Source organism: Thalassophryne amazonica, chromosome 21, assembly GCF_902500255.1.
Source record: "Thalassophryne amazonica chromosome 21, fThaAma1.1, whole genome shotgun sequence".
Lineage (NCBI taxonomy): Eukaryota > Metazoa > Chordata > Actinopteri > Batrachoidiformes > Batrachoididae > Thalassophryne > Thalassophryne amazonica.
In genome coordinates, this window is record NC_047123.1 from 31,782,511 (window position 1) to 31,796,380 (window position 13,870).

A 13,870-nucleotide genomic window follows, 5' to 3' on the forward strand; every position below is an offset into this window, starting at 1 on the left:
ACCTGTTTCAGGTGCTATTACTGCATTAACTAACAAACGCTTAAATAATTACTAAACATTAAGTGTAAACTCACTATTAATGCTTATTACTGCATTTACTAACATGAACACTATTAAATAATTACTAAACATTAAATGTATATTCACTAATAGTTAATGTTTACCACTACATTAGGTAGCACAGTTGGTGGCCAAGTGGTTAATGAGCTTGGTTTCAGTGTAGAAGGTTCTTGGTTCAAACCACAAAGTCACATCAGGAAGGACATCCAGCAAGAATTCACTAATATGTTTATTGGGGTTTTATAAATTGTTAAATATATAAATCAACACATTAGTGTGAACAATGTTAATATTTCTAAATATAGATCAGTCTTAATTTACTGTTAATGCTTATTACTACTGCATTAAAGTACTCTTAGTATTAGCTTTTTAAGGGTAACCTTTCCATGGTATAGTACTGATAATAAAAGATGTAAAACAAAGCATTTGTGACAAAAACATGACAACAACAAAAAACATTTAACAAGATGGACGGGCCTTCAGACCCAGGCTTTAGAAATGAGAGAAACTGACAAGCAGATTTCAAGCAACATGCAACTTTAAAACCACAAATATGTTGAGCAAGAATGAAGATCTACTTCAGCTACATTCATGCAAAATATTTTCCACAGGGTTGTGTGGGCTTCGTACAAAATCCTTCCTGTGGGGTTGTATGGATTGGATGTGGATTTCATTTAATGATTTGGTGTACAGCCAAAGTTAAACTACATCTCCATCTCTGATTTATGTGGTCTTGCTGATAACCCCACCTGCTCCTAATCCATCATCAATCCTACATCCACTAAGAATCCAGGAAGTTAAAGACACATATATGGGATATTAGTTAATAAAGCTGCTTTTTGGAGTGCTCTGGTGTATCAAAGTTTAACTACCTTTTATGAGCTTGTCATTGATTAAGATTAATGCAACGTAAATATGACAATGAAAAATGTAAATTTGAGTCAACTGGGAACCCTTAATGCTAACGACTGCCACCAAACCCTTAACAATTTCTGTTGGCTCACTTAGTCATTTACTTCCTGTGTGTGTATTACTGCTCCTACAACCTTTGACTTGGCTGGCGAGCACAGGGTGAGGTTGCCTCCTTGTGGCCAACTGGGCCAGCAATACTTGAGAGGTCACACTTATTTCCACAGGCCCATGACCTGCTGGGTAATGACGGTTTAAAAATTAGATGGATGTCACATCATCATGATCAGAATGTAGATTTAATTGAAACTTAGCATTGAAAAGCTGCAAATCAATCAATCAATTTTTTTATATAGCGCCAAATCACAACAAACAGTTGCCCCAAGGCGCTTTATATTGTAAGGCAAGGCCATACAATAATTATGTAAAACCCCAACGGTCAAAACGACCCCCTGTGAGCAAGCACTTGGCTACAGTGGGAAGGAAAAACTCCCTTTTAACAGGAAGAAACCTCCAGCAGAACCAGGCTCAGGGAGGGGCAGTCTTCTGCTGGGACAAATGCCCCAAACTAAATTTGAGTAAAGGCAGTAAGCGACCAAATTCAGCCTGACGTGATGGACAGATTTGGCACCACTGACCCGTTAAACTCCATCAGTGGTGTGTCAGAAGGCATTACTGGATATACAAAGTGCAGAATGTGTCTCCTGCTTCCAAATGGTGTTCGTGACTCACCTTAAATGCTCTGACACAATACGGTGCAAGTGCAACTGCATGCAGTCATCCTGTGTGTACTTCTAGCATTTATACTATATGACCTGTCATGCAAGAGATTAAAAATTCTTGGATTAATCTAGAAATGAAAATTGTCTGAAGTGTGATCCTCAGGTATGTAATACAGGTATGGTTTCAAATTACTTAAAAATGTGCCCGAAATATTAAAAAAAGAAGCTTTATCCTATTTCTGTTAATGAACACCCCTAAATCATGTAGCTATAATTACAGTTACATATTCATAGTTTGTTTTACAGTCATACCATGTTTGCATGAAATTAAAATTAAACATTTGCAGTGTACATGAAACTAGAAGGAGTCTTAGAGAGTGTGTACTTCAGCCCCAGTGTAGAAAAAATGATTTAAGTATTATCAAGAATTTTAGTTGCCTTATACACATGTATACATGTATATAACTGGATTGGTTACATGTATTTTGTGATCACACAAGATTGTATTTGCAGATATTAAAGTAATACCTTCACAGAACGGGAAACAATATAAAACGTGCATAAGACATGCACATATACAACTGGGGGAAAAAAAAAATCATATAAAATGTGCAATACAGTAGGTTGTGTGCAGAGAAGGCAGTGGTGATAAGGTGCAACTTACAAAATACACCATATTATTAATGTTGCATTTATACTTGTATAACACTTTCCAAGCAAATGTCAAAAAGCAATATAACATGAGCTCAAACTTAGTCATAAAATAATAATAAATTAATACAACGGCATGGAAACAAGAGTAAAGTCTTAGAAATTAAAAGCTTCATACATTTATGTGATCACACTAACCAGTATACATTTGTCTTTTGACACTGAAATTTTAATCTTGAGATCTATGCTGTAGGGTCATATTTCTAGTGCAACAGTTATAATCACAAAAGATACACATTAAAGGAAGGGAGGTCAAATGGACTGGGCACGTTTTACATGCACAGAAGTAGGTACAGGAAATTACTGGATGGACGGAACATTGGCCTGCTTCAGCTGGACCTCAAGGATCTTTAAAAAGAAACTCCAGCCTTAGTATGTGTGGTATTCTGTCTGCAGTTCTCAAAAACTGAGTGACAGTGCAAGAAAAACACAAGTGAGGGAAGCCACCAAGACACTGCGGTGTTAATGCCTTCTACGGCTCATTGGGGAAACTGCAGAGTGCAACGTTTGTCTGCTACATGGTCAGTTATACAGTACACAGAAGAATTTACTTAAAAAGAAGTTGTGAATTTTTGGCCACACTTTGGCAGAAGTGATATGGGAGACTCAAGCCTAGAGTTGATGTTTTCTTGTAAGAAAATCCCATTTTCTTTACATATAAACACCATGGTACTGTGTTTTAAATCTCTCTGGGGTAGGTAGGTCTCAACAACGGAGTGTTTGTGCAACAAAGAGACAAGTGAGGGAAGCCACCAAGACATTTGTGAAGCAGTTACAGGCTTCAGGGAGCTAATTGGGGAAAAGGAAACTTTTATCTTTTGCACTCCAAGTTATAAAGTGCAGAAAAAGGTTTTCAAAAGAAGCTGTGAAATTTCAGCTACATTTTGACAGAAGGCACATGGGAGAAGCTTAGGTTTGATCTGTTTTCTTTTTACAATTATTGTATACCACTTACATGCCTGATTCTAACCATCATAGGTAGATCTCAAACTAGCTGATGCCTATTAAATTCTTGTAACTCATGAGGTTTCATTCATTAAGCTGTAATTCCCTTCTAGTCCAACCCTTCCCCCATTTTACTGCCTGGCACTATTTGGAAGAGAAATGGACGACTTCTCCACCAAACGGCTGCCTCAGAAAGAGACCGTGACCGGGCGCATTGAGGCGGTCTGACACACACAGGAAAAAAACAAAACAAAACACTAATAACAACCGGCCAGCGAAAAAATAAACGAGCTAAAACGGACATTAATGTTATTTAATGGCGCTGAAACCGCTGTAAATCCGCCCGGGAGCCATGTTGTACATCCGTGTGTGAAGACAGCAAAACAGACAGAGACGTAAGCGGTATTAATCCGCGGGAGAGTGATGTGAAAGCAAATATAAGGCGATAAAAAAGGAGTTAAACGCCATTTGTTTAAAAAAATTTGAAGCCCTGCAACCTCTTCGCAGGCTGCCATTTCTCTCTCTCTCTCTCTCTCTCTCTCTCTCTCTCTCTCTCTCTCTCTCTCTCTCTCTCTCTCTCTCCTGTGGCGTGCGGTGAGCACACCACTTGGTATTCTTCCGCAGAGTGAGCTTGCGCTTTTTCTCTTTTACACAAAACTGGACGACCACCACCAAAAAACAAAACGTGCGAATTTCTCGCGTGTGGCTTATATCTGTGTAAACGGAAGCACCGAATGTGTGCGTGCGTGCTTTTTTTTTTTTTTTTTGTGTCAGTGTGTGAGAGTGAGTGCGCACTACTTTCCGCAGCGCGGAGGAACACTCTCCACAGCGCGGCCGGGACTCTCTGTCGTCGCGCGGAGCTGAATGGAGGCAGCTTCTTCCTGGTGGATAAACAGTGACAGCTACAGGGCAGCCACCTCGGCTCTGCCGCCGCTGCCCTGGCCCACAACGCCGAAATGGCTCCAGACACTGCTCACATCGCGCAGTTGACTTCTGGTGAGTAAACGAGAACGCAAAAAACACGTCACGCGGCTTGTTTTAACAGCCCCACAAAATGAGCTCGGCGCCCTTCTAACGCAGGCTGCTCTTCTCCCCCTTCAACCAGAACTGTACTTCCTAATAGCCCGCTTTCTCGAAGCTGGACCGTGTAAAATCGCGGCCGAGGTTGGTTTTTAAATATTCAGTACTAATTTATAATGTATCCCAAATCGTCCCGAGGTGTAATTTTGTGTTTTTAACGCTGTTTTCAGACCCTGATAAAGGAGGTGGAGGAGAAGGAGGTAAGCAGTCGGCAGTGAGGGAGATGCTGCTCCCTGGTTACACTTTGTCGCTTTTACTATCATTTATCGTTTAATTCTTTTTTAAAATAAATACCACCGGATTGATTGAAATCTGCATTGTTTTCCCTCCATCTCAGCTGCTCCCCCAAAGGCTGGACTGGACCGGGCAGGAGCACCCCGGGACGTACAAAAATTTGGTAAGGCGGCTCTATAACTGAGGAAAAAGTTTTTAGAGAGCAAAATAAAAATTGAATTTCCCGCAATTTTTAAATCAGGTGGCGAGAGTGGAAGAAATAGGACTTTGGAAGGCGAGCTGGCTGCTGATCGGGGCTGTTTTTTGGGGATTGCACAGAGGGTTCGAGTCCTTACTGTGCAGCTGGGTGTAACTTTGGTGACATGCATGTCCAAAAAGGTTGTAATAGCTGTAAAAAAAATAGTCTGAAATGTTGATACGTCATGAGTGTTGTGGTGTAGGAGCGCCAGGATCCGGAGGAGGGACTCCGTGCGCCACGCAGGAGCGATGGAGGCGCTCTTGTCCTGCAAGATAATTTGTGTGCATGGCTTGAAATGACAGGGGGGTTAAGAGTTAGAAAACAGCACTTTCTTTTCCTTTTTTCCTTTAGATTATAGGAGTATATCTCAGTAAAGCTGGAGTAGGAGCGTCTGCTTGAGAATGGTGTTGGTTCAGGTTTTTTTTTTTATTATTTTTTGTGCAGCAGCGATTTTGAGCACGAAGATTCTCATTGTGTGCCCAGCCGGAGGTAAATGTTATTTTGTAACCGTTTTATTAATTGACGTGCGTAATTGTCATGTAAACAGACCGGGCTCGGCTCTGCGCGCTTTTACGCATGGGGGCGTGGAGAGAATTAATCACGCTTTCACGTTTGTTTCTGTGCCAGGCTGCTGGTTGAGAGTGTGTTCTCATTTTTATGTGATTTTATCGGTTTTATTTCTACTTAATTAGAACAGCATTTCGGTTTGCTTCATCCAAACGCGCCGAAGCTTTTGGAGAAGTCGTGTTTTACGTACTGACAGACAGAAAATCAGCTCAGATCACATGAGGTGAACGTCGAACGAGGTGTAAATCTTTGCTTTAAAGAAATTATTGACTGTTTTTCTGCCTGCGTCTGATTTTTTTTTTCGCTCTTCCTGCTTGGCTCTGCGTCCTTCTTCTCGTCCCCCTCCTCCCATCCCCAGTCGTTTAGCCTTCCTCCTGTCTATTGTGCATAATTCCCTCTGTTTAAAAAGGAATGCTGCGGACGGTTTTTAATTGTTTGAGCAGATTGGAGCAGAATGTTTTGAAGCCTGAATGCTGGATCTCTGTTTGCGTTTGATTATTATTATTATTATTATTATTGCGTATTTTGCTGTTTGCGCTTTTGACAAAAGGGGGTTGGGCAGGAATCAACGCTGATTTCTGTGATACTGTTGTAATTAACAGCGTTAATTGTGTCTAATTAATTTAGGATAATTAATTAGATGTGATTATTTTAGTTTTAAAAACAATGCACAACCAACATTTACATATATGCTCTTGATGACATGTTTACCTATTATAAAGCATTATTTACTAAATAGAATTAATTTCAACTTTCCAATAATTATTGGATTTACATGTAACTAATGCGTGATGACATCTTTTTTGATGAGAATGTATTGATCCTATTGATTATTTGTGAGCAGTGACGTGAAATATAAGGACAAATTGACATCCATCAGGAAGAACCTGGATTGCTGTTAGGTTACATGTAGTACTGTACAAAAGGTTATAAATGTATTTTGATCTGTTTTTCTTCATTGGTATGTCAATAAAAGACCAATTTTGAAATGACCAAATGTTAAAATAATTTGCAGAAATTTTAGAACATTATTAAATAAAATATAAAAGAAAGTAACAGATTTTTTTTTTAAGATTCAGAGAAAAATCATGTTTATCTTCACTGATATATTTAAATTAAACGTGTCACAGGGTCTGGATTAAGACTGCATCCTGCATGCTACACCAGTTGCAGCGATGTTTCATTCTCCCGGCCTTGCACGGGCTCTGTTTGTTCAGAATTAGGCCATGCAGGATTTGTCTCCATGTGTCAGTGGCATTAGAGACACATCTGACTGCAGCTCTGTTTTCTGCTTCGCAGCTATTTTCACATGCTGCGCCCACTTTCGGTACTGCTGGACTACAAATCCACAGTGTCAAATCCATTTTGAGCAGAAGTCAAATTGGAGGAAAAACTTGAGCTTACATTTTAATTTTGTTACACTTTACACTTTAAAAATGTATGTAGCACTATTTTCTGTGTCATTTAATTTATTTATGGCTGATTGATTACTGTGTAATCTTGTCAGAAAATGTTGAATTACTGCCAGTTGCAATTTATCAGCATGTGGAGTGTCATCTTAAAAATGTTTTTTTTTTTTTTTGTTGTCTGGCCCACACTCTAAAATTCAAGAATATTCAAGTCACTCACATAACAAATAGAAAAAAAGGGAAATTATCACGTTTGATTGTTGCAACCAAATAATATTTGTCATTTTTGATCAGTGTTAAAGTGCCTAATAAGATTATTATTGTTATTATTTATTGGAGGCTGAACCCAAATACTATTTGTTATTATTCTTAAGTAGCTAATTATTCAATTCTAAGACTATTATTCTCTGCTATTTGCTATTAAAAGAGTGTGTGTTGGATTAACTGAGTCAGTGGGTGAATGGGTCTCCCTTATTTTGGCAGAAATTTTAGGTTCTGATAGATGTAAGTGAGCACCAGTGAACGTCCTGTTTTGGGCCATGTTGGCATATTTTTACATAATAATATGCATTAATTGTTTAAAAGGCAATGTTGGATCAGTGGGCATGTCTCTTTGCTAATTGCAAAGATATAAGACTACTGTTGTTGTTTTTGCATTGTTTGTAGCTAGAAACAAATAATATTTGAAATTTTTGTTATGAATGAAAGTGGCAAGGTACCTAAATAATTGCTAAATTCTTATTTTTTAATTCATGAAATAAAGGAACGTGCATTTTATATACATAGTTTGTATATGTTAAACCATATTGTAAACTGTTTAGTTTCATTTTCTCAGTCAGTCCCTCCAACAAAAATGTCGCATGAATATAAATAACATTCAGAAAGTGCCAGTTTTCACTACAATAGTCCAGTCTTTCTTAACTCTCCAAAGTTTTTGAGTGGGCTCAACACTGATGTAAAGCAATCAGTGTAACAATCTGAATTCCACATGAGGAAAAATTTTCAGTCATTTTTCAATTAAGATGACTGCAGCTCAGTCGGCAGATGGTATTATCCAAGAAGTGAAGGGTCAGCTGCTCCTCTGTGTGTTGAAGTGTCCTTGAGCAAGCTACCAAATCACCAATTGTTCCTGGTGTGCAGGTGCAGTATGTTGCATGGAAGCCCAACTGAAATTGTATTTTTTTTTAAGTTTCTTTGGATAAAGGCAGTTCACAATTGCACATATTTTTTTTTGTCAGTTTATCATTTTGGCATATTGGCTCTTTATATATGATGCTGGCTATTTATTAAGAAGTATGATGTGCTCATTTTGCTTTGTTCAGTGGATGTCATGCATTAGAAATGTTGACTCTCACATTTTTGAATTGAATGCAATTTAACAGCATATACGTAAGTGAGCATTTAATGCATCATTAAAGCTGCTTCCTTGTTCATCCCAGAAATGCTGTACATTTATGTTTGACACAATTTTAAATGTGAGGATTTTTCCTCCCTTATGTTGTTGTTTTTTATGTTCGTAAAATGAGTTGTTTGCATTTTGGATGGCTGAAGACAAACAAATTTTTAGTGGTGGTTTTGCTCCAAGAAATTGGGCGTTTTTGTGTCTTATGTGATTTTCTTTATTAGCCAAATAATTATTTAAAAGCGCTAATTAGTTAATAATATATTACATGCAACCCTACATGTGTTTTATTGGGCTGTCAGTTTTCATCTTCAGCCTCATTATTTTTCTTCTGTCAAGAAATGTAATTACAGAGAAAATACTTTTTTATTTATTTAAATTGTTAATTCAAGGAAACGCCTGATTCTAAAAGTTTGGTGCAAACCACAAGATAACAGAAGTGTTGCTATGGGTTTTTTGGTGCGGGGGCTGGGTCTCATCTGTATATATTTTCTGTGTGGATATGAGCTTGATATTAGTAGTAAACTGAACACAGCTGTTTACTAATCTTAGCTTTTGCTGCTTTGACATTTTGTGGCCTTTTTGGGGGGTAGATCAGGACATACTGAACACATGCATACTTTTATTATCTCATAAACCTTTGACACAGCAGGATGTTTTGGAGGATTATTCTTACCATTTTTCATGCTAGAAGTGAACTCCTGAACAGCGCCTCTCCAGCTATTAGGTGGTTAATGTGTTGCATAACAACACATTGGTATTTGGACACAGAGTGGATTTTTCTTGCAGCTGTTCTGAAACATGGTCCTCATGGGTGAGAGCCAGGAGTGTTATCTGTTTTTTTTCCCTTTGCTCTATGCTCAACTGTCCCAGTGGTGTATTTGCTCAGTGTAACTGATCCAGAAAATCAGGAATGGAAAACACACAAGGCTCTGACCCGTGAGGACTGACTTCAAGAACCACCAGTTTAATGTGCATCTTTTGTTTTTATTTACTTATTTACCTATTTTAATGCCACAGTGTTCCTCTTTTGACTGGTATTTTATGGTTGCTGGTCAGCATGAATGGAGCTAATCAAAGCTTTGTGTGTGTGTTTGGATTCAGGTGAAGTTATACCGGCACATTGGTGCAGACCACCTTCTCCAGATCTGCTCCAGAGTTTGCCCGCTGCTGGAAAAGGAAGTTCCTGCCAGCGTGCTCGGACTCAGTAGCCTACTTGGGGCTGGCAGGCAGAATCTCCTCCGGACCGACAAAAGTAAGTAGATATCCATGCACATGTCCACACAGCAGCACTCCTCTTGCCACACGGTTGTGTCCAACAGAACTCACTCGCATTTATTGTTTCATCTGCTAGCGCAGACACAAACACACGTCAGTACATAACCACTCAGCCTGACCAGCCTTATAATCATATATGGTGAATGTGTGTTTCTGCATCTGTTTTACTTCATATGTATGTTTGTATTTGTCTAGGTTGCAAACATGTTGTGTGGAAAGGCTCAGCACTGGCAGCGCTACACTGTGGACGGCCCCCAGAGCCACCAATTATCTATGGGAGCCCACCAAATATTGGTAAATAGAACATTTTCTTTTTGAAAAACCAACAAACAACACAACACTAAATGCTGAAGGATTTGTAGTCAAACATACAATAAGACAAATTAGGTCTTATTGGAGGAACCTTGGGGTAATTTTTGATCCTATGTTGTCCTTTGACCTCCACATTAACGACATTACGAAGACTGCTTTCTCCCATCTGCGAAATATAGCGAAGATTCTTCCCATCCTGTCTATGGCTGATGCTGACACTCTGACTCATGCATTTGTCTCTTCTAGATTGGATTATTGCAATGTTCTATTTTCTGGTTTGCCGCAGTCCAGCATTAGGGGTCTCCAGTTGGTTCAAAATGCTGCTGCCAGACTTTTGACACGAAGCAGAAAGTTTGACCATATTACACCCATTTTGTCATCTCTTCACTGGCTTCCTGTCTCTGTGAGATAGGATTTTAAGGTTCTGCTATTAGCCTATAAAATTTTTCACAGACTAGCACATCCTAGCTGATCTAGTTAAACCATACGTACTGGCCCAGGCTTTGCATTAGCAGGATGCAGGACTACTTTGTGTCCCTAGAGTGAATAAAAAGTCTGCGGGTCATAGAGCTTTCTCTTATCGTGCCCCTGTTCTGTGGAATGATCTTCCTGCGTCAATAAAGCAGCCAGATTCTGGAGACTTTCAAGTCCAGACTTAAGACACACTTGTTTTCCCTTTCGTATGGCTAGCATATTGGAATATTTTGAATTTTATGTTACTATGCTTTTTACTTTTTTACCCCTTTATTGTGCCTTTTAATCTTTTTTTTTTTTAACAATTTTTATTTCAAAAATGTATCTCAGTTTACAAAATTTTTACATCTTTTCATAGTTAGTTCAATAAACTTTATCACAAATAGGAACATATGTAAACAAGTGGCATCTCAGTGGTAATGAGCAATTGTCACAAAATACAGCTTTCAAAGTTTCAGTTAGAATATCCCAAAAAAGAGAACAAAAGCAAAAGGACATGGATGAAGGCGTGTACAATAATACTAGTACTATGTTATACCATAACATTATAGCATCATTGCGTCCAGCCATAATATTTGCTTACTGGATCCCATAAATTTCTTTAAATTGATCTGTAAATTGATCAAATTTCAAATGAAGTTGAGCTGTATTTTTTTCCATGTGATACACTGATTTTAGACCCTCTTTCCATTGCTTAAGTGTATGGGGTTGGACTTTAAGCCAAGATTGTTATAATTTTTTTTGCCACTAATAGTAGTATTTGTATCAATTTGGCATGCTTATATGTCTCCACTTTTGGGGATATTCCTATTACACAATTGATTATTTCCAGAGACAGTCTCTACTTCAAAATAGTTTCAACCTCGCTCAAAACCCCCTGCCAAAATGGTCCCAATACTGGGCAATCCTAAAACATATGTGTATGATCACCAATCTGTCTGCAGTTTCTCCAACATAAATTTGATTTATTTTTATCAAAACCAAATGTGATAGTGGGGGTCCTAAAAATCTAATCATAACTTTCCATCCAAATTCTTGCCTTTTTGATCTTTTAATTCATGTTATTTAGTTATTTTTTTATTTTTTATTTTTGTTGTGTGTGAAGCGCCTTGAGGCGACTCTATTGTGATTTGGTGCTATATAAAAAGAATAAATTGAATTGAAATTGAATATGTCTTTCTGAATAGTGACATAATTTTCCTGGAGTATTTTGACATCACCGCTAGGAATATTCAGATTCTTTCAAATTATTAATCGAGTATGATTTCTCAGAGTAATTACTTTTGTTTTCATCATAAGATTGTCTCCTTACGCGACACCTCTTTGCTTTGCCCTTCAGTGGAGACGAGCTACGGCCGTCGATTGAATGGTTCCTATCGTCTCCGACAGCTGGTGCCTACCGCGGTGTACCAGCATATGAAGATGCACAAGAGGATTTTGGGACACCTGTCGTCTGTCTACTGTGTCACCTTCGACAGGACAGGACGACGCATCTTTACCGTAAGGCCTATGGTCTTTGTATGTGTGTGGCTTTTTCAGTGCCTGCTTTCTCGTACAGGCTGTTTCACATTTCTGGAATGAAGTGGGGATGTAGCTTGTTGTTTTGGTTGCCCAAGAAGGCAGCAATGCTTCTTTTTGCTTCATTATGGTGGAAATATATTATTATGATTATGTCTGAGAACATTTCTGTTCCGACAGACTTTAAATTTTACACTAAGTGTAGTGTGATTGTGGCTTGGTGCTTTTCCAGTGATGACTAAGAATTTTTTTTTTAAGGGTTTTTATGCTTCTTTTTGAATTTTCTCAATTTAAGATGTTAGTTGTATCAGTTTAGATTTTAAAACTTCGCTCAAAACTGCTATATTACTTTTGACCAATGTCAAATTTGAAGACAAACACACAGCAATCACTCTTTTTTCAATGAACTAAATTAAGTTCAGAAAAATAAGCATTTTATGATATTGAAGATTGTATTAACTCTGTCCTTACACATCAGGTAGGACTGTGAGCAGTCTGAGATGTTTTGACATGTAAAAGTAGTTGGCATTTGAACTACCAACCTTTTGGTTTATATAGAAGTTGATCTCCATGGTTGCTTCACAGTATATCTTCTTTACAGTAATCTTGTGTGAGCCTGTTTGATTGTCTTTTATTGAGGTGAAAAATGCATTCAACTTCATAATTTGCCTTGAATAGAGGCACAGGCTCCACCCACACCATGACCCTTACTGGGATAGGCAAAGCAGTAAGAATTGAATGGATGGATAAATGGTGTAATGGATATTCCACAGTGGTTTGTCAGATGATTGTGGCTCAAGTACTTCAGCAGGTTAGCCCACAGGTGAAAGGTTGGTGACTCAATCTATCTGTGCAAATGCCCTGGCACTAACCCTCAAATTGCTAATGGTCCAAATTTGACACAAATCAGATTAAATTAGAGAAGGGACTAAAACAATCTGCAATGCTATAAAAATGTTTTGATTTATTTATTTACCATATTTTTCGGAGCAGAAGTCGCACCAAAGTATGTCGCAGGACCTTCCAAACTAGGAAAAAACCCTGTCCATTCATCCATTTTCTATACCCACTTACTCCAGTTAAGGGTCACGGGAGGGCTGGAGCCTATCCCAGCAGTCATAGGGTGAGAGGCAGGATTACATATAGACAAAGAAACACATTCACAGCTGCACCCACACCTATGGATAATTTAAAGTTTCCAGTCCACCTAACCTGCATGTCTTTGGATGTGGGAGGAAGCTGGAGCACCTGGAGGGAACCCATGCAAACACAGGGAGAACATGCAAATTCTCCACAGGAAGGCCACAGGGTGGAATCGATCCCATGACCTCCCCCTGTTTACATTTCTAAGTTCATTGAACAAGCAATTGGGAGTTGATATGAATCAAAGTTTTACATTGGTCAAACATGTTTTTCTTTTTTACTATGATGTTTTTATTTTAATGCAGAATTGAAGACTAATTATTACGGTTTTTGGTGTGTTTGTATATAATTATACAATTTAATGTGTGTCATAAAGGATTATAAAGCAAGTTGGTAGTGCACAATTTTCTGATACAGCAGCCTGTTTTTGTAGCAAGCACCTGTTCTGCTTTGGAATGATTATATCCTTGAGAGATCTTAATTAAATGGTTATGAACTATTCAACTTCATGTGGAATTTAGTTCAAAATAAGTTTGGATTTAATTATGGAACACAAGTCAAAGTGAACCTAAACGAGGCATCCAAAGTGGCTTTACAAATTTAAATATAATGAAGATGGCTTCTACAAAGCTTAATCCTGAAATTTAAATAACGAAGGGACATCCCTGGGGCCTTTTTTTCATTTGCATATTCTTTTCAGGGCTTCCTCACACAGCACAAAGACGTGCAGGTTAGCAGGAGTAAATCTTTGTTATCCCCCAGGGGGCCCTTTTGTTTTTGACATTTAGAAAAAAAATATGCACAGAAAGAGCCACAAGAGTTATGCAAAAATACTGACACCTCCTAAATAAAATATGTGTATCGTAAT

At 38.3% G+C, this 13,870-nt stretch overlaps 1 protein-coding gene across 1 annotated transcript in view; it reads left to right on the forward strand.

The window, feature by feature from the left end:
• Positions 1–4,173: 4,173 nt before the first annotated feature.
• The window catches only part of phip (pleckstrin homology domain interacting protein), a 49,619-nt gene continuing 39,922 nt past the window's right edge, over positions 4,174–13,870 (forward strand). The window contains exons 1-7 of the mRNA XM_034162066.1: positions 4,174–4,343; positions 4,453–4,511; positions 4,598–4,627; positions 4,765–4,824; positions 9,382–9,532; positions 9,751–9,849; positions 11,681–11,841. Coding sequence (XP_034017957.1) covers positions 4,304–4,343; positions 4,453–4,511; positions 4,598–4,627; positions 4,765–4,824; positions 9,382–9,532; positions 9,751–9,849; positions 11,681–11,841 — 600 coding nt within the window. The 5' untranslated portion in view covers positions 4,174–4,303. The remainder of the gene's footprint in view (positions 4,344–4,452; positions 4,512–4,597; positions 4,628–4,764; positions 4,825–9,381; positions 9,533–9,750; positions 9,850–11,680; positions 11,842–13,870) is intronic.